General features: G+C 39.4%; 2 protein-coding genes across 3 annotated transcripts in view; one reads left to right on the plus strand and one right to left on the minus strand.

Annotated features, from left to right (window-relative positions):
* On the minus strand, nt 1-12,672 carry anxa6 (annexin A6). Of its 2 annotated transcripts, none has more exons than XM_088292384.1 (25): nt 12,544-12,672; nt 11,787-11,842; nt 10,168-10,252; nt 9,990-10,084; nt 9,478-9,591; nt 9,314-9,404; nt 9,139-9,218; nt 9,005-9,061; nt 8,714-8,807; nt 7,675-7,770; nt 7,094-7,152; nt 6,864-6,986; nt 6,734-6,792; nt 6,469-6,547; nt 5,862-5,943; nt 5,682-5,776; nt 5,482-5,595; nt 4,283-4,373; nt 4,112-4,191; nt 2,432-2,485; nt 2,247-2,340; nt 2,044-2,139; nt 1,882-1,940; nt 1,403-1,525; nt 1-277 (listed from the first exon to the last, which is right to left on the minus strand). In XM_088292384.1, exons 2-25 carry the CDS (start codon nt 11,787-11,789, stop codon nt 218-220), a joined length of 1,983 nt encoding a protein of 660 aa, XP_088148510.1. In that variant the 5' UTR covers nt 11,790-11,842; nt 12,544-12,672; the 3' UTR covers nt 1-217. The 2 variants fall into 2 exon arrangements, with proteins under 2 accessions (XP_088148510.1, XP_088148509.1); XM_088292383.1 differs by having other exon boundaries at nt 1,388-1,525.
* Nucleotides 10,660-20,811, plus strand: part of LOC148338340 (cationic amino acid transporter 2-like) — a 20,836-nt gene continuing 10,684 nt past the window's right edge. Inside the window, exons 1-7 of the mRNA XM_088292385.1 lie at nt 10,660-10,729; nt 14,059-14,119; nt 14,206-14,263; nt 15,625-16,063; nt 16,394-16,549; nt 17,308-17,473; nt 17,613-17,749. Coding sequence (XP_088148511.1) covers nt 15,694-16,063; nt 16,394-16,549; nt 17,308-17,473; nt 17,613-17,749 — 829 coding nt within the window. The 5' untranslated portion in view covers nt 10,660-10,729; nt 14,059-14,119; nt 14,206-14,263; nt 15,625-15,693. The remainder of the gene's footprint in view (nt 10,730-14,058; nt 14,120-14,205; nt 14,264-15,624; nt 16,064-16,393; nt 16,550-17,307; nt 17,474-17,612; nt 17,750-20,811) is intronic.

The raw sequence follows: 20,811 nt of genomic DNA on the forward strand, positions 1-20,811 counted from the left end.
CTTACCTTGGCTCTATGAATTAAAAAAGAAAAGAAAAAGAAATGCAATGTTCTGCAGGAGCTACCTTGAAAGATGTGGACATACAGTTTGGCGGACGTGTAGCAACAGTATTGTGTGCTGACAACAGATATTGACAATCCACGTTTTCACTTGTGATGTGGTGGCAGGCCATGATATTTTAAGCCTGTGAAAGTGATGACGTGGAGAAGTGCCATCTTTAATCCTCCCCTCCACATAGCACCAGCAGGGTTTTGCGATAATCGCCTGAAGTGTCACCCTGTGTACAGAAAAAAAAAAAGTGAAATGAAAAATATTCACCGTATAATGACGACTCACACAGAGACAACAGTTATATTTGATGCGGAGTGAAGGCGGACATATAGTTTACACAACAAGGCAACAGTCACGAAATTCAGTTAGAAACATTAAAAGGGCGGCGGTGTTGTTTGTGGTAACTAACGCAATTAAATGATTTAAAAAAACAAACACTTTATTCGAATAAAACTGTATTTCTGTTCTATGGTTATAAACTCATTGTTGTCATGGCATTTCATCTGTCCCACCATACAAAACTAAAGATAATCAAACCATTGAAAAAAAACAAAAAAAACTGGTATAAAAAGCGCAAAAACCCTAAATGCTCACAATAAATACTCAACATTTCTTTGTTTTGTATTTATATGAACTTCATTAGACTTGAAAATGTTCCGCATTCCTTTTTAATATTTTTAGCCTTTGTAAAATTAATAAACTACAATAAGGCATTACGGTATATACAGGGTATATAAAAAGTCCACACACCCCTGTTCATATGCCACGTTTTTTGTGCTATAATAAAACCAATCAAATTCTTATTTTATTTCATACTTACAGTCAGCCATCAAAATCTAACCAAGCACCGTCTATTAAGTCAAGCCACTGACTCATTTTAATAGGCATGTGTTTGCAGTATGTCGTGAATTGAGAGCCACCGTAACCACTCACACTTGAACTTAATACTGGGCAGAATCCGGAAGTGGTTTCGTAAGTGGAAAATATTTTTGCAAAACCAATATGAGGCAATGCATTTATTCATTTGTATTATTGTCACAGCCATTTAACATGGAAGTTATTATAGATATGTTCCTGGGTACTTCCTGTCTGTAGAGCCGTCAGCCAATCATGCAACAGATATAGAAAGGAAGTTGCGCATGCAAGGGAAATTCCTGAACAGCTGTGCAGAAGCCACAGACCCACAGTCCACCGCAAGGAAGCTATAGGTTACCGCGGCTCCATCGCCTTAGCAGAAGACGACTGTGCAACATACTCTCGCACGATGCAACAGAACAAATGGACGAAAACAAACAAAAAGCAGGCAGGATGTTAGTGGACATGGATGCAGACTTACGATCATCGTCTCTACCTTGATGAATTCATGCAGGGAGGTGTCCTGCGTTTCTTTGAACTCCTTACGAATGTTGAAAAGGTCAATCTCGCTACGGGACACCATGATGCGGATCAACGCTCTGTCATCTGTACCGAGACCCTGCACACAAACGGTTATAACAGAACAGATAGCAACTTTGATGACAAGAACGTTTCATTGGAATTGATTTGCGGTAGACCTCTTAGCGCTCCTTCAATGAACACTATTTCCATCATTTTCCTGAGAATGGTGCAAAAGAATTTGTTAAAGAAGTCCTGACCTCAACACAATGAGGAAACTCTGAAAATGGGAGTCTGACCCCATAGTATATTGTTCCATTTCACTTTCTGTAGTGACGGTGACCAGATGGCCTAATATTTTTGTTTTCTAAGAATGTTCACCAACTAAATTTTTTTTACCGTCTTCTTTCGCTTTCAAGCGCATGAGAGGTATCATCATCAATGCAATGTGCATACCTTCATGGCTTTGTACAACCTGTCCGCAAAATAAGAAGGCTGGTTTTTCACACTGCGGACTGCAAAGGAAAGAGAAAGCAAGTTGTGGTGAATTCCCAAATGGAGGTGTTGCTGTAAAGTACTGACCAGTTTGTTGCTTTGCATTTCAATGTCTTCCATTACCTATGGCAAAAAAGGCATTTTTCACATCTCCCGACATTGCCTTCTTGATGATCTGTTCGATGTCCTTATTGGAGAACCGGACAAACTCCTGGAAAACTGAGAAGGGTAACAAGGTCAGTGATCAAGTTATGGCGAATTTGCACTCATAGATCACTGACGACATTCAGTAGATTAGACGACATAGCAAATTTGGGGCAGTTTACCTTTCCTCAGATGAGAAAAGCTCCTGGTGCACAAAATACTCATGAACTTCATGACCCTGTCATCAGAATCAGCATTACATGCTTCCGCAAGTTCCTGTTGATAAGAAGCAGAGTAAAAGGTACAAATGATCAACTTTGCAAATTTTTAGCTTTCTAGATCCGTTTCATACAAAACCTTTACTCACCTGGGCGTCTGTATTTGCTCTTTCAGAATCTGCAGGGCCATCTTCTCTTGCACCCTGAGGTGGGTGAAAAGGAATACAGAAAATTCACTTTTCGCAGCTTCAGTGTTTCGTGGATTTTCCCAAAATATCAATCAAAAGAAAAAAAGGACAGAATAAATATAGCCATATTGTGGAAATACGCGTTGTTTTGGAGATGAATTGAGGCTTTTTTACACACCCACGGACACTCATACAATATGCCGAGAGCAGATCATGTTCGCGTCATGGCATTCTCACCGAGCAAGCTTGGCACAAGGACGACGAACATCGGCAAAGAAAATGTTTAAGTGTTTCTTAAAGTTTTTCTAAAAACAACTTAACTAGAATCACGCATTACATTCGATCCAAAACTGGCCTTATGTTATTGTGCAAAGCAAAAGTTAAGCCATGATTACTTCCCGCTACAGTGCTTCTTCTTTGTGGGTTGAAACAAAGAGCTAAGAGACAAGACGACGACAACGAAGAAGAAACAAAAGCGACCAGAGGAAAAGTAATGACAGGAACTTTCGAATTTGCGCAACAACTACAAGGGTTTAAAAGTGCATTCATCTGCCAGGATTGGACCTTTGGCTAAAATGCAACGCGGGATTAACGCAAGATAATTTTAGGATAGAAATTAAAACTTTAACGTAGTTATCAGCCAACGTTCCCTCATAATCGCCCGCTGCCGGGCTTGTAGATCACGTTGCTCTCAAAGCCAGCCGCTTGATATATATTTAGCATTTTCAGAGTTCAATTTGTTGTGTAACAAATATTTAGAAGGTTGGGAACCATGTCAGGGGGGCTCGGAATGGTGATAAATTTAATCCCCCCCCCCCAAAAAAAATCAAATATAATATATAATATATAATAAATAAAAAATATAGTAATTTCTTTTTTTTTAAGTCAACCTCTACTTTGAGGTTTTTTAGCGGGAGTTTCCAGTCCTAATTAACAGGGGAAAAAAAACGTAGGATTACTATAATTGTGTAATCACACAATATTGTTTTGCAAGACAACAGATATTTGCCGCATCACCATTTCGCCAGAAAGAACATAATGTTCCTGTCATTCAGGATCGGTGACTTCTTATTCCTATTGGTTCTCATAACTTTTAATGGCTAAAAATATTTTGCAATTTTAAATAAGATGGTGCTCTAACATCATGGAAATGATGTCATGAAGATCTGCTGAGGCATCTCACTGCCCTAATTTGTTTACGATAATGATTTTCTTGAGCTTTTTGACATTGTGAAATCTTTTCTCATTTTTAAAAGGGAATTACCACTACTAGTACGGGTGGGTAGCGATAAGCAACCATCTCTCGAACTCAGCTCTGACCTTTCTGTGCGGAGTTTGCATGTTTCCCTTGGCTTCCTCTCACATTTGAAAAACATTCGTTTTAGGTTACTTCAAGTCTCTGAATTGTCCGGTTGTGGATATGCATCATGTGATAGGTTAGGGACCATTCCAGGTTTTATTATACTTCAAAATTCAGCTGGGTTTGTGGTCCAGCTCCCCCATGCTTGTTAAAGATTTTCAGCTTTACAGGAAATTGTCATATTGTTGTTTCCATCACATTGTGCTGTGTCTCAACATATGTAATGCAAAGCATAATGATTTATAACAGGCTTGAGTGAGAGGATATTAATAAAACATTACCTGCACAAGAGAAACCAGGATTCGGCAGAAGTGACCTGACGTGTCAGATTGAATCGCTGCCTCTAAAGATTGCTTATAGGCTGTGAAATACACGTGAGGATTTAGTGTACATTGCACTTGAAATGATCTCAAAACAAAGATGTATGTCCCCATTGCCGCCAACAAGCTCACCTTCTTGATAGGCAGCGTTCATGGCTTGTATTTCCTCATTGTTTCTGGTGACCAGGATCTCAATCAGCGCATGTTCATCGGTGCCAGCGCCCTGTGGATGAGCCCGGAAACACTCACAATGGACAATGTGTCTCGTCAGGAATGACAGTGTTAAGTCAGTCTGAGTTTTACGTCAATACTTGGCCTAATTGAGGAATGCAGTCACGTCACTGGGTCATGCTGTGACAAGAAATTCCATGCACTCGAGCAATTTGGCCAATAATGGTACATTTGGGCAGAACGGAGTAGCAGGAATCACACCAGAGTTTCTGAGTTATGTCGCCCCCTAGTGTTTCTCTATGGTACTCCTTATGACTTGAAAGATTAATGTGTGCAATGTTTTCCACAGAAACTTTGGTGTTCCCTGGCACTGACATTTTTTTTTTTAACTTGAATTATATTTTTGTTTCATTAAATTACAATAATTAGCACCCAATAATCTATTATCTTGAGTTTGTTGCTTTTATCATGGCTGCACTGCTTCCGGTACATGTGGCTGTTGTATTTTTTTTTTTTTTTGTGGAGTCAGACTTCCGATTCCTTCTATTTCCATGTTAATGTAATCTACACAAGGCCTTGCGAATCAGTAGTGCTGGCCAATGTAAATCAAACAATATAAGCAATGGGACTGTTTAACATATCAGACATCAAATTAGTCCTCACAGGCGCTTGATGGCATTAAGCTTTTTTGTCCTCATTTTGGTTGCTCAGGGAAACTGTTTTGAGCCAACCTTGACATTCAAAACACATCACTTGTTGTCTGTGCACATTATCTTTAATAATCAGCATCTCTGGTGGTGATGTATTGTAGATAATTTACTGTATGTTATTGTCCTGTTACTAGAGAAATAGCGATTCAGAATGGCCCCAGATGAGCAGTTGTATTTCCATTTTTGCACAGCATAGATCATTTAGTATAAGGATAGGATTACAAAAAGTTTATTAAACTGGGTAGATCCGGACTGAATGCCCAGGTTGCAAATGCATGGCCCTCCATGTATATATGCGTGTAATATACTGTTTATAACAGTATTCTCAACCTTTTCTATGCCCTTCACGCATAAAACAACTTCAATATGTTCTTGCATACCCTACAAAATGTTTGATAAATTGTTGAGCTGCCTTTATCCGGGGCTTAAGCAAATACATTTAAATATTACCTCTATGGCTTTCTTCATCATTTTGGCATCAAACTCAGCTGGGGTCAACATGAGACCAATGATCAGTCTCTCCAAGTTCTTTGACAGTTCAGACTTCAGGTCCTTCATCAGATCCTGCAACCAATTCACACGTTTTTTTTTACAGTTTATATGGTAAAACAAAAAACACCCAATGTCATATGTTTGTAATCATTTCATACCCTCCCGAGAAGAGATTTGAAGGTCTGTCTGATCTCTTGCCTCTGTGCGTTGCTTCTGCGTGCAACTATGTCAATAATTGCATCTTCATCAGTTCCTGTAGCACACAACAACAATGCAGCAATGTTATCTTTCTGTAAATATTTAAGAAATGTTTTAAAAGGAATGACAAAGTTCCATACCAAATCCTTTCATGGCTTTTCTTAAAGCCTGCGCATCAGCAGCAGGGTCAAAATTGGTTGAGGGGACAACTGTTGGCCTCAGCTGGTATTGGAATTGTAAAAATGCACAAATTAGATTCGGGTTTAACAAACACATTGTGAGGTTGCAGGACAAGGGTTAATTCTTTATCTTGACAAAGAAGTGTTAAAATGGCAACCACGCATACAAATTGCACGTTGGTCACATGCTATTTGATGAGAAGATTTTGACAATCTGCAACAGCTCTTTAATTAACAGCTTTGGAACACGTGAAATCTTGGTTCGAGGTTAGAGACCATGACACAGGAAACAATAAAATGGGGGGCCTGAAAGCCATTCTTGTTAGTGTCAAGCCAAATGTGGATTTTTTTTTTTTACATTTGACCTTCAAGGCAAAGCAAAGCAAGAGAGCATTAATGTGAAAACATAATTGTAATCAACTGACTATCGCAGCCTATCTTTTCACAAGGCATGCATTACCGTGATTTGTTTTTCTCGCAATAACGAGATGATTGCAAGGTTTGCATATCACAGCCATGGCAAACCATGCAAAGCCAACTGTAATTGTCTCACAAAAGGGGGCCAAACCTTGACTTTGGTCATGGAACTTATTTCCCACATCTTGTAGGCTATCTGAGCTGCTTCAGGGAAGAATTCTCCAGCTAAACTGCAACGATCGGTTTGACACAACACAGCACACTGAGCACACTTGGAACCTCATTTGAACCACTTTCACATGGACTTTGACACTGATTCAAAGAAATGAAGCTCAATTAAGTTGTCATGGTCCTCCTCTGGGATTGCGCTCTACCACCCTCATCAGGTTGCAACTGTAATTTAAAATAATACTTACTCATCATCCCCTCCGCATAGATTCAACAGAGTCCTCTTGTAATCGCCTGATGTGTCGTCCTGTTGGCAGCAAGCACATATCAGTGATGGACGTGCTCATTCGCAGACAGGCTCTTCCGCTTTGCTATTACCTTGATCATGTTGTAAAGTGACTTTTCATATCCGAGCCTGAAGCACTCTCGAATATCCAACATGTCTAGTTCAGAGCGACAAATCATGATCCTTATCAATGTGTTGTCATCTGTACCGAGACCCTGGAAATAAAGCAGAGTTTGTGATGATTGTTTGGCTTTCCTGGTGCTTTACTAATGCAAAGTTGACCCCTGATTTTTAACTGGAACGGGCAGACATTTATATTTACCTTCATTGCCTTGTAAAGGCGTTTGGCAAAAAACATGGGAACACTCCGTATGCACTGGACTGGAGGACAAAAAGAAAGTTGTTTACTTCCTAAAGGTACTACTGTATGTTTCATAATCGTTGCTGTATTTTGAGAGTAATTAGCTACAAATGTACCATTTAAAAGCTGTATTGTTGCAACACGACTTGTGCACTAGTTACTCTCGCCAAAAGAACCTCAGAATTCTCCTGAAGGACATTTAATACATCAACGCTCTGATATAAGACAATAATGCCAAAGCAAGATATAGGCCTACTTTTCTTTAGCATTTCACACTTTCTTCACAAAATCAAACAATATTTTTGCGGAGTTACAGATTACAATAAAAAACAAGTCAGTTGCTTAGAAGAAGAAAACTCACTATCAACCCTACTCCTACTCAGACAATATCAAATAATTTAAAAAAAAAACCATTTCTTTAGCAGCTAATGGCTTACCAACAGTGAATAGTTTTTGTAATTGTATTACTCCCAACATTGTTCATGAACAAGTTTTTTTATATGATAACATCTGAAGTTGGATGCCAAAGATCAGAGCCTTACCAACAGCAAGCATCAATCTCTCAAAGTCCCCAGACAGCTCGCTCTTGATGCTCTGCTCAATGGATTTCTCTGCAATCTTCTCATATGCATCAAAAACTACCAGGACAAGAAAGTACAAAATGGGATTATTATCCAAGGTATGTTAGGTTCGGACAAACGCAACCAAATTAACACACACGTTTCTTTATTGATTTGGCATCGTCTCAAGTTAGCATTTCATTATTTGTGAGGTATCCCATGTCATTTCAAGAGGGATGTTGAAATGTCACGGCAGTCAGTCTAATTATGCCATAGAGATATTAGCAAAAGCACAATATTATTTACCGTGTTGTGAAATGACATAATGAATTGCAGTAGTATACCCAAATTGTACAAATGCAGTGTTCTTATGATTAATACATGTATATTTATTTGTATTCCATGTTGAAATTAGGGCTTGAACAATGTTGGAAAAATAATCAAACCGCAATTTCTTTCGTTAATATTGCAATTTAATATGCAATAATTTTTTCAAGTTCCACCACCCAAGTATTTTTCTAACAAACAAAAGCAATAACTAATCTGAATGACAAAAAAAATTAAATATCACTTTATTTTATACATAAATCTTATGCTCATATAGTCTAAGTTTACATTAAAATAAATGTAAATGAAATAACATGAACAACAGATTATCTACTTGAATTAGAGCTAACTTGCTGTCTCTTAAACGTTCAATACGACAACTTCACAAAATTCTACTAAACAAGTGTGGCGTGAACTTAAGTCTGTAAATCATAAATAAGATTACAACAATCATGCAAAAAAAACATGTGGCTTCATAATTTCCTCTTTTTATGTTGTGCACTTTTTAATCACTGAATTTATCGTGTGACACTATAAAAAAATAGATCAACTATCCATCCATCTTTTCTCTGTAGCACTTTACTTCACAAGAGTCTGAAATTCACTTTTAGTCAAAATCACACTTCTATGGGGGTCACACTAGAAATGTGTAAATGCCACACTTGCATGTTAATTCCCCTTGGCGTGCACTCACCCATGCGGAGGTGGGTCACACTGCGGTTTCCCAGTATCATAATGAATTTGGCCTCGTCTGTCCCCCACTGCTCTTCCCCAGCAGCATAAAGGTCCTTTTGTTGAGAAAAGTGAGAAAAGAGATTGGAGGATTACAATGACACTTCACTACAGTAGGTCATAAATAAAGGTGCATGTTCCCAAGCTTTAAAGATCAAGTGTAAAGGAATTCCCATTGTCAATAGGATTGAACGCAGATGATTTTCTTGGTTATGGACGCTCTTCATGTCCATAACCAAGTTCAGTTTCTCACTTGTGCATCTTGCTCCACCAGATCTGCATTCACAACTCCCGACTCATCTCTGGTCCCCTGAAACCAGGAAAACAAGTTCACCAGGAAGCCACAAAGTCATATTGCGGACCACCTCAAATCACCGGATAACTGACCTGAAGTAAAACAACCAGCATCTTCTTAAAGTGACCAGACGTGTCGCCTATCACGTCCTCCTCCATGCTTCGACCATAGGCTAACATAAAAGTAAAGTTGTAAAAAAAAAAAAAATAATTAAAATAAATTACACTCTTAGTGTTGTGTATTAATAATGGACAAAAAAAGTCTCACCATCCTTGTATGCTTGCACCATGTCATGCATTTGTTTGTTGTTTCTTGATGCCAAAATTTCAATCAAGCTCCTTTCATTTGTTCCCGCTCCCTAATGACAGCGTCAACAAGTATGATATTCAACAAATAGAACTGAACTTCCCTGACGTGGTTAAGTGTCTTACTTTGAGTGCATCTTTTATTTCCTTGGCATCATGGTAGGGCGGTGTTCTCATCAGGCTCACAATGAGGCGCTCAAATTTACCCGTCAGCTCATATTTCAGATCCTCAATAAGATCCTGCAAAATAACATGAAATGATATTCTGAAAAGCTCAAACACTAAGTTTGGGATACAGTATTCAGCTTCAAGGTGAAATTTCAGCATGAGCCTAAAATAAAGTATAACCTTTACAAGTGAACTTAAATTGACCTTTGAAGTGAAGAAAAATCAGAAACCTCAAAAACTGTGTGGGAGCGAATCATGAGGTCAGGTTTCGAATTTAGTCAAAGTTGTGCGTAGAAATTTAAACACAAGATGATGACCATTTGTAAAAAGTCAAATTTTTGACTTTTTTCACTTTTAAGAAGTTCAATTTAAGTTTACCTGTACGGATTCTAAGTACATCTCGGAATTTAACACCAAAAGCCAAATATATCAAATTTTGAGAGTTTTGTCTAAAAAAATATGTGATGTACCTTTCCAAAGGTACACTTGTACGCTGCAATGATTTCCTGTCTCTGAGCGTTACTTCGGGAGGTGATCAGATCCAAGATGGCTTCCTTGTCACTGCCTGGGGAGCGAATCATCCACGTGAGAATCAGAGACTAAAGAAATTGCTGAATAATATCATACGTGCAGTTTTCAGACACTCACCCATGCCTTTCATTGCATTGTAAAGCGCCTCGCCATCGGCGGTGGGATTAAAATCGGACGCATCTGTTATCGTGCCTCTGAACACCTGAAAACAAAGAGCAAGTTAATTTCCAGCACAACGCAGGGCTGTTCTCATTAGATTACACTATCATGTTGCACTTTTAATTATTTATATGGCATTACTGTAATAAAAAGACGGATACATGATTGACAAATAATTAAAATAAATTGATAAAAAAAAAAAGAAATAAAAAAATTACATTAAAAAATTTATTCTACAGAATGTTATTACAGATTCTAATCAGAAGGTTTAAGTGGCAAGTATTTTGCATGACCTTTCCTTATACATTCTTGTTCCTCGAGGGCCGGTATCCTGCCTGCTTTCCATCTCTCCCTGCTGCAACACACCTGATTCAAATGATCAGATAACCAGCAAGGTCTGCAGAAGCTAGATAATGATCCTTTGAATCAGGTGTGTTGCAGCAAGAAGAGATGGAAAACAGGCAGGACACCGGCCCCTGGGGAACAGGATTGAAGACCCCTGCCTGTATACATATAAAAGGTATTTAATTTTGCTTCATTAACATACATGCAAATTCAGTGTTTCGCTGACAAAATGCTGAACACCTACTGCATATGCATAGTAATATTAATCACACACATACATACTTTGGGAATTCTGGCAATGAAATTCCAAATCAGTTGTAGCCAGCTTTTCTTTAATTTATTTATTTATTTATTTATTTACACCCGATTCAATTGTATTTACTCACAACCAAAGCAATCTTTCGGCGAGAAGTTTTTGTGTATTTGCCGATTGACCACTTGCAGCTGTTTGACCCTCCAATTCACGGAGAATTTGTGTGTGCGTGTGTGTGCGTGTGTGTGTGTGTGCGTATGCGTAGGTCTGTGTGTGTGGCTGGTGCAAGGACGAAGGGGTGGGACAGTGGGTATGTAGCAAGGAGTCAGATTACACACAAAGCAGCTTCCTCTGTTCGGGTCTTTTTCAAATGTAATGAATAAAAGCCAGCATTTTGCAACAAGTCCCAATCAAAGTTGTCCCTCATGGCCATGATTTTGAGCCACTGAAGCTGCAAAGATATATGCCAAGTCATTGTGGGCTGCAGGAAAACTGAGCATTCAATGCAGCAGCTGCTATACAGATCAATGCTGTTTTAGGGCTGTTAGCTTTCCACTGCACATTCACCCTCGACAGCTGGACAGTTTCACTGTCATGGCAACGGAGCCACTACACAGACCCATGGCAACGAACTTTGAACAAAATCCTCAAAGTGGGCCTTACATGGAAGAGGCTGGATCAAAGAAAGTTTTCGTTGAGCAGTTTTACTCGAACTCTCTGATGAGCTATATGTAAACTGCTCCATTTTGATTGCCTTCGATTTGTCATTCTACACTGCATCGTACTGAGATTAAAAAAAATTCTGCAAACAAGCTACATTAAAAAAAAAAAAACTGACTCTCGGGTGTGAAGGTTACTGGTCATGTTTGGTAGGAAAAACAAAACCCACCTACATTCATATAACATAAAAGCCGTCCATATAGCCAGCTGTGATCTAATCCACAATACAATGACAAATGTGAGACAAAGGTCCGCTTACCATCTTTGGATTTGGTCGTCAGTGAATGCACAGTGCGGAGGTCAATAGTTTGGGGCCTGCAATGAAAACGAGATGATAGCGCTGCAGTTAAAAGTGTCATTCCCTGCCACTTTACTCCAACGGTAACATGTAGAGTCACCCTGTGCACTGGGCCAACCCCTACTCTTAGAGGGAATCTAATCTCATTGTCTATTCACTTCGTTCCTGCACACCTACTGTAAAGGATTATTCCCTAAATCTAATGCTGCAAAAATATTTAGAACACAATGATAATCTCTCACTCTCTTTTGCAACTAATTTACATCAGAGAAGATCTTTCAACACATTAAATAAATGTTATTTTCATCCGTGAATACTGGTTGATTATCAATAAGTAAGGATAAGATCAACTGTGGGGGAGGCCAACTTTATATATCTTTGGAAGACAGAGATCCTATTAGTTTTCATGTGCAGCACTGTTTGTTTAAGGCATGAGTGTGTCTTACCAAAAATAGTAATAGAGTGCAGTCTAACGGTCTGGGCCTCTGCCGTACGTACAAAGCCACGCCCTTTAATGTACCCAAATCTTTAGGCTCCAACAAAGTAGTTCTAAAACTTCCACTTCACCTCCAAGACGACAGATTAGTTTTTCCAAATCTTTTTCTCAAACACGCACAAATGGCTGCGTTTGCAAATATGTATAAATAAAGAATTGGCAGAATCCACGTTTCGTTATATATTTTCACTCGGAAAAAGTAGATAAAACAAGAGAGATTACCTGTTCAAATGAACGGAGTTTCGGGCGAAAATTGTGCAGGCTGGCCCAACCTTTGCGGACCGTTACGTGTCCTCCCTGTGACGCAAAGACTGCGGCGCTCGCACGCACGGGCTCCTCCGTACGTGCGCGCGGCCGCGGGGAAGCAGTGAAGAAGACACGAATCTGACGCCCGCGCGCATTGCGCACACTTTACGCAGCTTTTTACGCACAGTTTTTGCGTAAATGGGCACGCAACGACCGTTTAGCATGTTGATTTTATTAAGTTTTCTCCCCAGACAATGAACTTTAAGACGCATTTAAGGACATTTAAGATATTCTGTCACTTTCGAACAAAACTTTTAATTTCAGTTAGATGTTAACATTTAAGTCAAATAAGCTTGTGCTGTTCCAATCGTCCCTTCAGGGTGGTTTTTTTCTAGCCAACTTTTCCCCCATACATTGCTATACAATGCCACTAGGTGACAGCATTGATGTGCAAACAACTTCCTCATTCATTGGTTTCTCAGAGGGTGAGTTGTTTTACTTTGGAATAGTTTGAGTTTATTTTCCAGTTAACATCTCGTTATAAAACCTTGTGTACCAATTGTGAATGTATAGTTATAGGCATAAAAACATTACAGGCATCGGCAATTGCCGTTTCTTGAAGGTTTATGCCTGTAGTAGCTTTGATCTCGGTAATCAATGCAAAGTCAAGCCAGACATATCACTTTATGTGGCCCGCAAAGGGAAATCGAGTGTGTCGTGTTTCATGATTCTTGCTCAAATTTAGGGGGAAAAATCAAATTGCCATACGTAATAAATAACGTACAGATATTGCAAGCATTTTCTTACCAATCCCCTTTTTACAGTAACAATATTTGTTACCATCATCCATCAGTTTGTTGTGAATATGTAATAGGAGGCGAGTAAACATTTTCACCGCCTTCAGATTCATCAATTCATGTTGTGGTTATACCACAGTAGATTGACATCATTAATAGCCTTGAAGCCTGAGAAGTCAGTGGACAAATGTGTTTTGTTAGTCTGTTAGTCGTTTAAATTTATTGTTTAGAAACTTAACGGTTTCATGTTAAAAATAAAATTTCATCAGATTTTATTGGAGAACCAGTGTATACTACATAATCGGTTTAAACACATCCTGTTATGATCAAACATGAAATTCATTATTCTTCTCGGACAAAACACTAGTCGTAGCTTTTCAATGAAGGTAGGAGGTGTTCAACTGGTGGCCCACTATGCTGCTCTATACTGACCTCCTCTGCTTCGATTGAGCATTGCATTTGTTGTTATTGTCCTGTCAGGAATAAAAATGTCAAAAGACAAACACTGTGGAACATCACCTATAATTAAGTGATTAAGACACAGAGTTCATTTTAAAAGTACTCAGACTGTGCAATTTGAGAGCATTGTATTGCACAGAATTACGTTTCAAATGTGGAAAATGTATAAAACAATATAATTCAACACAAAAGCTTTTGGGAGATTCTCACTGGGATATTTTGTTCACTTTCACAGCTGTGTCGTTGCAAGAATGAGCACATTATGATCCAAACAAGGGAGCAAGAAAGGCTACTTTGTGAGTAATTCCATTGAGTGGGAGGGTCTCGCAGGCCACTCTTGTATATATTGCAGTAAAAAAAAATCATGTTCCCTTCATCCCAGTCAGCAGCACTGATACAGCTGCCTGCCACTGGCCACTCCTCGTGGGACAACAAACAAGGTACAGTAAAAGATCATGCATGTTTTTTAGAATAAGAATCTCATTTGGTAATGAATTAAATCGGATTTCATTTATATTTGTGAATGTGATCAAGATGTCACCGGTAATCTTAATCTTAATGTGATATAAAAGTGATGATTTAGCTGGACATCACATGTGCAGTTGATGTTGATAATAATCCTGTTATCTCTCGCGTGTGGAAGAGATAGCGTAGCAGCGAGCAAGGCCAAGTGTTATGTTTGGTCAAAGGTAGACTGAAAGGTACACACGGGCTGCCCCCCATTCGCCTCAAGCCTGCTGAGGTGGATGCCGGGAGGGATTAGGGGGGCTGAATTCCCTCTGGTAGTAGATGAGGTGGTGAAAGCGACCTCTCATAGGAGAAATTGTGCAGCCTGCACCATGACTGCTTTGTCCTCTTGTATTTTATTAACTCCCAGGGTCATTACTTGGTAAGCGTCACACCTTTGAGCATCAACATCCTCAATAGGAGCACACAAACGCCAGTCAAGATGATAGTTAGTGTTACTTGCATTGTTTTTGGTGACATCATTTTGGGAAAGCATGCTTTTATGCGTTACATGAGAATAGAAGGATACGCTAAAAAAAAAAAAATGACATTGACTTTCTTTTACTTTTGCAATTCACCACTTGTCTCTGTATAATTTAATGTCTTTATTTTTTTATGGTTGTGATTAATACCATTATCGCGAATCCAGTTGCAGTTATCTTCTGACGTGATCCTGCTGCAGTGAGGTGATAATACAGTATACTGGATTGTTAATAGGTATCCAAATAATCAGTGACTCAATACTGTCATAAAAGTCTGAAGGATGCTGCAAATTGTTCAGGTGCGGCTGTTTTTACGTGCGTGGCAATTATATAACCAAACACTGGCATCATAAAGTAATAATTGGATTAAGGTGAATTAAAGATGACTATTATAAATGGACTCTTTAAAACACCTCTGGTAGATGTGGCTTTATGATTAGGAATTAAAATGCATGTACATTAGTTTCAATAAATCGTTCCTATCTTTGTAAATGTATTCTGGAAGAAAAAAATGTTGTTATTACGGCATAATACCAATGCAAAACTTTGGATAAATAGTTTTTTCAAAATCTTTAAGGGAATTGAGTGACTAAGAGGTTAGTAAGGCATCCATTTCAAATAGCAAATGTAGTTTAGAGTGCTGCATGAATAGTATTCTGTTGATCTTATATATTAATATTATGTTTTGAAGCATGTGCGGCCTACTTGAGGGCTGCCCCGACAATTATTCATTGACATGTTGAATGACCCGCCCTTCCTACTCCTATTCCTTGTCTTTGACTTCTTTCCTTCATTCCCGCTCTTCTTCCAAGGTATCCGGCTGCACCTCCACCTGCGTCTTCATCTCCAATTCCATCATCTTTACTACTCATAGCCGAAGCATGGCGCGCACCGGGGTGAAGTCGTTCTTCATGAGCCTGTCCCGGACGAAACCTCTGGAGCCCGATGGGGAGAAGTCCACCTTTAACCGATGCCTGACCACTTTGGACCTGGTGGCGCTTGGTGTGGGCAGTACCCTCGGAGCCGGCGTCTACGTCCTCTCCGGAGAAGTGGCCAGAGAGTCGGCCGGGCCCAGCATCATCATCGCTTTCTTCATCGCTGCCCTGGCATCCATATTCGCCGGATTGTGCTACGCGGAGTTTGGTTCCAGAGTTCCTAAGACAGGCTCGGCGTACCTTTACAGCTATGTGACAGTCGGGGAGCTGCTGGCTTTTATCACCGGGTGGAATCTGCTTCTCTCTTATGTCATTGGTAAGCTCACTGCATCTTTTATAAACTGAAATTTAGTCTTCATGGGAAAATGCATTTTTTAAATGTTTTTTAACATAATTAGAGAGACAGAACATAAATGATCGACCATCCATATGGGGCATCATGTGACCTTCCACCTGCTGTAGAAGCGGATTCTTCAAAGATGATTCACATTTGTATAATCTGGTCGTACTGCCATGTAAATAAGACCATAAACCTCCAAAGTCAAAAGTTTAGCGGATGCCAGCAGATATGTGTATTTTCTGACTTTATGACTGCAGTTACATGGTGACTTGGTTTATTGCATTTTTCCTCTCATTTTCTGCTCAGGGACGTCCAGTGTTGCGCTTGCATGGAGTGGGACGTTTGATGACCTCATCGGCGGCGTCATGTCCAAATATTTGGAAGAGAATGCAGCAATGGGCCTTCCGGGGTTGGCACCCTATCCAGATGTTTTTGCTGCTTTTCTCATTATGCTTCTATCTGGTAATTTTGCTTTATTACACTGTTAGACAAATAAAAAAAGGATTTTTACCCCAAAGATCTAGCGCCTGCATTGCCAGAATATTTCTGTTAAAAATCTAGTAAAATTTAGTCATCTTCACGGAATGCCCTGTATATTTTACAGTCTAAAAAAAATGTTAAATATTACAAAAAAATGAATGAAATGACATAGCAAACTTGCCCACAACTCTCATCGTCATACAACTCGTAAGATAATGCCTTTTTCTTTGACGCTTGTTTGCTTTTGTCATTCCGCTTCTTATCTCATGCACTGATTCGCAAGCTAACACGACAATTTGTCTTCACATTCAAAGAGAACAGATCACCTTCAACTAATATCAACTGACAACACATGTGACACGTGATGATAATGAATGCATTATTTTAGGACATTTAAATAATTAATTTTATGAGTAATTTTGATATTTTGACTTCTTTTTTTCTATGAAAGTTTTACAACGTAAAGACTACAGTTATTGGACAATTCTAAAGAGGAATATGATTCTTTTAACAAATGTGTACTTTGAAAAAATACATTCATGACTGTGAGTGGTTAAGTAAAAGTACAAAATTCTACTATAAATTAAACACTGTTCCAGTTTTTGCCTTTTTTTCCCCGTTTGGAGTTTCATTGTAAATTTCACAACCATTTTTTACACCGCACTTAGCAATCTGAAAAAAAAAAAGCATCAGACGTGTCTAATCTAATGCAACCTCCTCTTAATGCGTTTCCTCTGAAGGCTTGCTGTCATTTGGGGTGAAAGAGTCAACCTCAATCAACAAGGTCTTCACAGGGGTCAACATCGTGGTTCTGGTCTTTGTCGCCATCTCTGGCTTCATCAAAGGCGACATCGCTAACTGGCAAATCAGTGAGGACGATTTGCTCAACGCCACAGCGCAAGCCAAGTAAGAGTTCCAACAAACAGCGCTGTCTGTGTTTGGGTGCGTGAAGCATCCTCTCAGTGGCAGATAAGGCGTTATGGCCTTTCAGATTACAGGACATTAAACCCGCTGATGAGATAATGCGCTCTTCTCTGTTGTGCAGTAACCTGAGCACGGCCGCCAATCTCACAAGCGACTTTGGGGTTGGTGGCTTTTTCCCCTACGGCTTCAGCGGCACCCTGGCTGGGGCGGCAACATGCTTCTACGCCTTTGTGGGCTTTGACTGCATTGCAACAACAGGTGAGAAGATCTCGCACGGCGCATAAAAAACATGCCTCAGCCATCAAAGGTGGCTTATTAAATGGTTACAAACCATTTTATTGCATCAAGACAGCAAACATTTACATAAGAACTGAACATTATGGCCTTATTCTACCTTATTGTTTTATTGCTTTAAAGCTTTGAGATGCATTCTTGTTTTCAAGATGGTCCTTTTGATACATAAAATGAAACGAAAATAATGATTGAAAATTCATCCACAACATGATACACTAACACATGTATACCAAACACACTCACACCCAATCACTCACTCTTAATAAAATCTGGAATGCACACCGACCAATTTCTTTCCCAATGCTTTGCGTGAGGAAAAATAAATTATCAGTATCTCGTTGCACACTTGAGTACAATGATAATAAAGGGATTTCTGATTCTGATGCCACTAACTATACTGAGTACTTAAAGGAATTAAGAATTGCTTCAAAAATGGAAGAAAATTATAATCAATGAATTTTAGCATCAACAACCAATTCAATTTCTAACTACCCACTTCGGCGACTCATATGTTGCACAGCGGTGAGTCGCATGCTCAAAAGGATGATCTATTTCTGAAGTGTTTCTTTATATATAAAATTGGCATGATAAAAACAAGCGGCAACAACTGTCACAATTATCTTCCTTTCAAGTTAAATCTTTCAAGAGAACAATACAGTGACGTTGGGGGCGGTATATGGTAAAGTGGTCGACTCCCAACCCTGAGGTTGTGGGTTCCATCCTCTTTCTCTTGTGACTAAGTGCCCTTGAGCAAGATACTACTACTGTAAACCCCAGAGTTGCTCCTGATGCTGCGCCATCAGCAGGAAAATGTGAACTCAGTGAGAACTGCTGTGAGTTCCTTAAAGACCTCAACACACCAATCCGACGTGGGCTGTCGGAAAGTCTGTACATGCCATCAATTTGGTGTAGCGCGCCACGTCGTAGAATCGGCGCCGTTGTTGGTGCATCTTACTTAAAAGAAGGATATTATGAAAGAACGACTGTTGAACTTGATTCAAATCAGATTGTGGTGGTTTGTTGAATATCCGAACCAGAATAGTATTTTACTCTCATCGTAATTTCATTATGACATTTGTTTTTCAAATGCTGCTAGTTCAACTTTTTTGCATGGGTATGTTAGTTTTAAAAAAAAAAAAATGCTTCACTAACATTTTGGTTTTTGTATTAGTTTAAATTTTTTATATAAGCTGTATTTCTTGTGTGCAAGATTAAACAAAAGGTCACGGCAGGTATGTGTACCACTCCCCTACGTCACAATAAGTTCAGTTTCCACTTTGCTGGTAATCACACTTTTCCTCTTTGCGGTCACAAAAGTACACAAACTCACTTATTGAGGTCATCTTTCACAAGAGATGAGGTGGTCTCTCATTGTCAACGCTAAAACTTTTAATGACTGTCGTTTTTCTCTTGTTCCAGCTTGTTTAATCATTGGCTTTTTATCGAGCTTTACCATGTCTTTGTCCTTATTACGGGGAAGTCTGGGGCAAACCAACTCGTTTGTATTTTTTTTCACACGTTACAACCATTTAAAAGATTGTGAAGAGAATTTTATTGGGATTGGTGAGCTATTGTTAACGTCTGATTACATAAATTCGAGTACAAAAGAAAAGGATAAGCCTTTATTTGTCCTGCAAACAGGAAATTACAGTGTTACACCAGCGGAGTGGACAAAGGCAGCACGCAAAAATATTTATATTAAAATATTAAGAAGTGCTGTATCTATTTACACACTTGAAAGACTGTAAGATGGGCTGAGGATAGTTAATCAGTTTGTGTATTTATAATCATGTTTTTATACACTCATTCATGTTTAAACACACACACATAGACACTTACTTGTTATTTTAGCACACACGCACACAGACACCGTATCCTGATGATGTGTATAGTTAAATTGACCTTTACACTGTGAGTTGTGATTCTCTGCCTGCTAGAGTTACTGATGATTAGTTATTGATGTTTTCTGTCTTCTGCTGATTAGTTTAGTCTAAAACAGACCACCATTGTTAATTAATCTCCTGTATTCTGGTGATTTAGTTTAGGCTAAACAGACCTTCATTGTATTCTAATTTCATGTGATTCTTGAGTCAAACTAATAAAAGCCGAGCCGGTGAGAGGAGGAGAGAGAGGAGTTGCATGGGGCGGCCGCGAGCAGGCTGCTCGCGGCCTCTCTGTCCCACTCTTTTCCCCCGCCGGCGGTGAAAATGAACAACGGTGTCTGGTTCCTCCTGGCCATCCAGCTAGCGTTTTATTTCGGCCGTTACATTTAGTAAATTATTTCAGTAAGCCCTCCCAAAATGGGCATTTAAACCTGACATTTATTTGGTGGAGAATGCGGGCAACCGCACTCGGACGGGCGTCGTCTCGGATCCTTGGACGCCATAGAATCTGACGTCAGCGCTTCAACATTGAGAAAGCGAGGCCTCCAAGTTCCTGCGACGGCGCACCGCCCGGATGCCGGTTGCCGATCGGACAAGGCTGACCCAGGAGCAACCAGGTATTGTTTTTCAAATTATTTTGTGCCACCATTTTAAAATTTAAAATAATAAGGAATTCGTAAGGGGTGATTTATGTGAGTAAGGAAGCGTGCGCCGGCCGTTTTGCAGTAGTTCGGTCGAAAAGAAAAGAAACTGGATCGTGCTCGTCTAAGGAGTTATAGAAAAATAATTAGGCCATAACTCATCGCGCTGAAGGGAAGCTGGACTTCTCGGGAGGCTGGATCTCCCCTACGGAGGGCACGGTAGCATAAAACAACGTTCTGAGGTACGTCTAAACCACGATCGTGTTGTTTAGGGAGTTACAAAAAGAAGAAATTAGGTCGTAACTCGTTCAAACCGACATCACGGTAGCATCGATTAAAAGTTCCTCGTGTCGATAAATAGAGAAATTATCGACGACTTAGAGGTCTACTCACAATTTCACATTGAAATTTAGGGAATAATAAGGCATTATTTTCGGTGGTTTTTATTTGAATTTTTATTTTGGTAAGCAGACTGCTTGTTTGACTGAGACGTGTGTGCGTG

This window comes from Idiotropiscis lumnitzeri, chromosome 4, assembly GCF_059441095.1.
Source record: "Idiotropiscis lumnitzeri isolate Australia: NSW breed Sydney's pygmy pipehorse chromosome 4, RoL_Ilum_1.0, whole genome shotgun sequence".
In the NCBI taxonomy this organism is placed as follows: Eukaryota; Metazoa; Chordata; class Actinopteri; order Syngnathiformes; family Syngnathidae; genus Idiotropiscis; species Idiotropiscis lumnitzeri.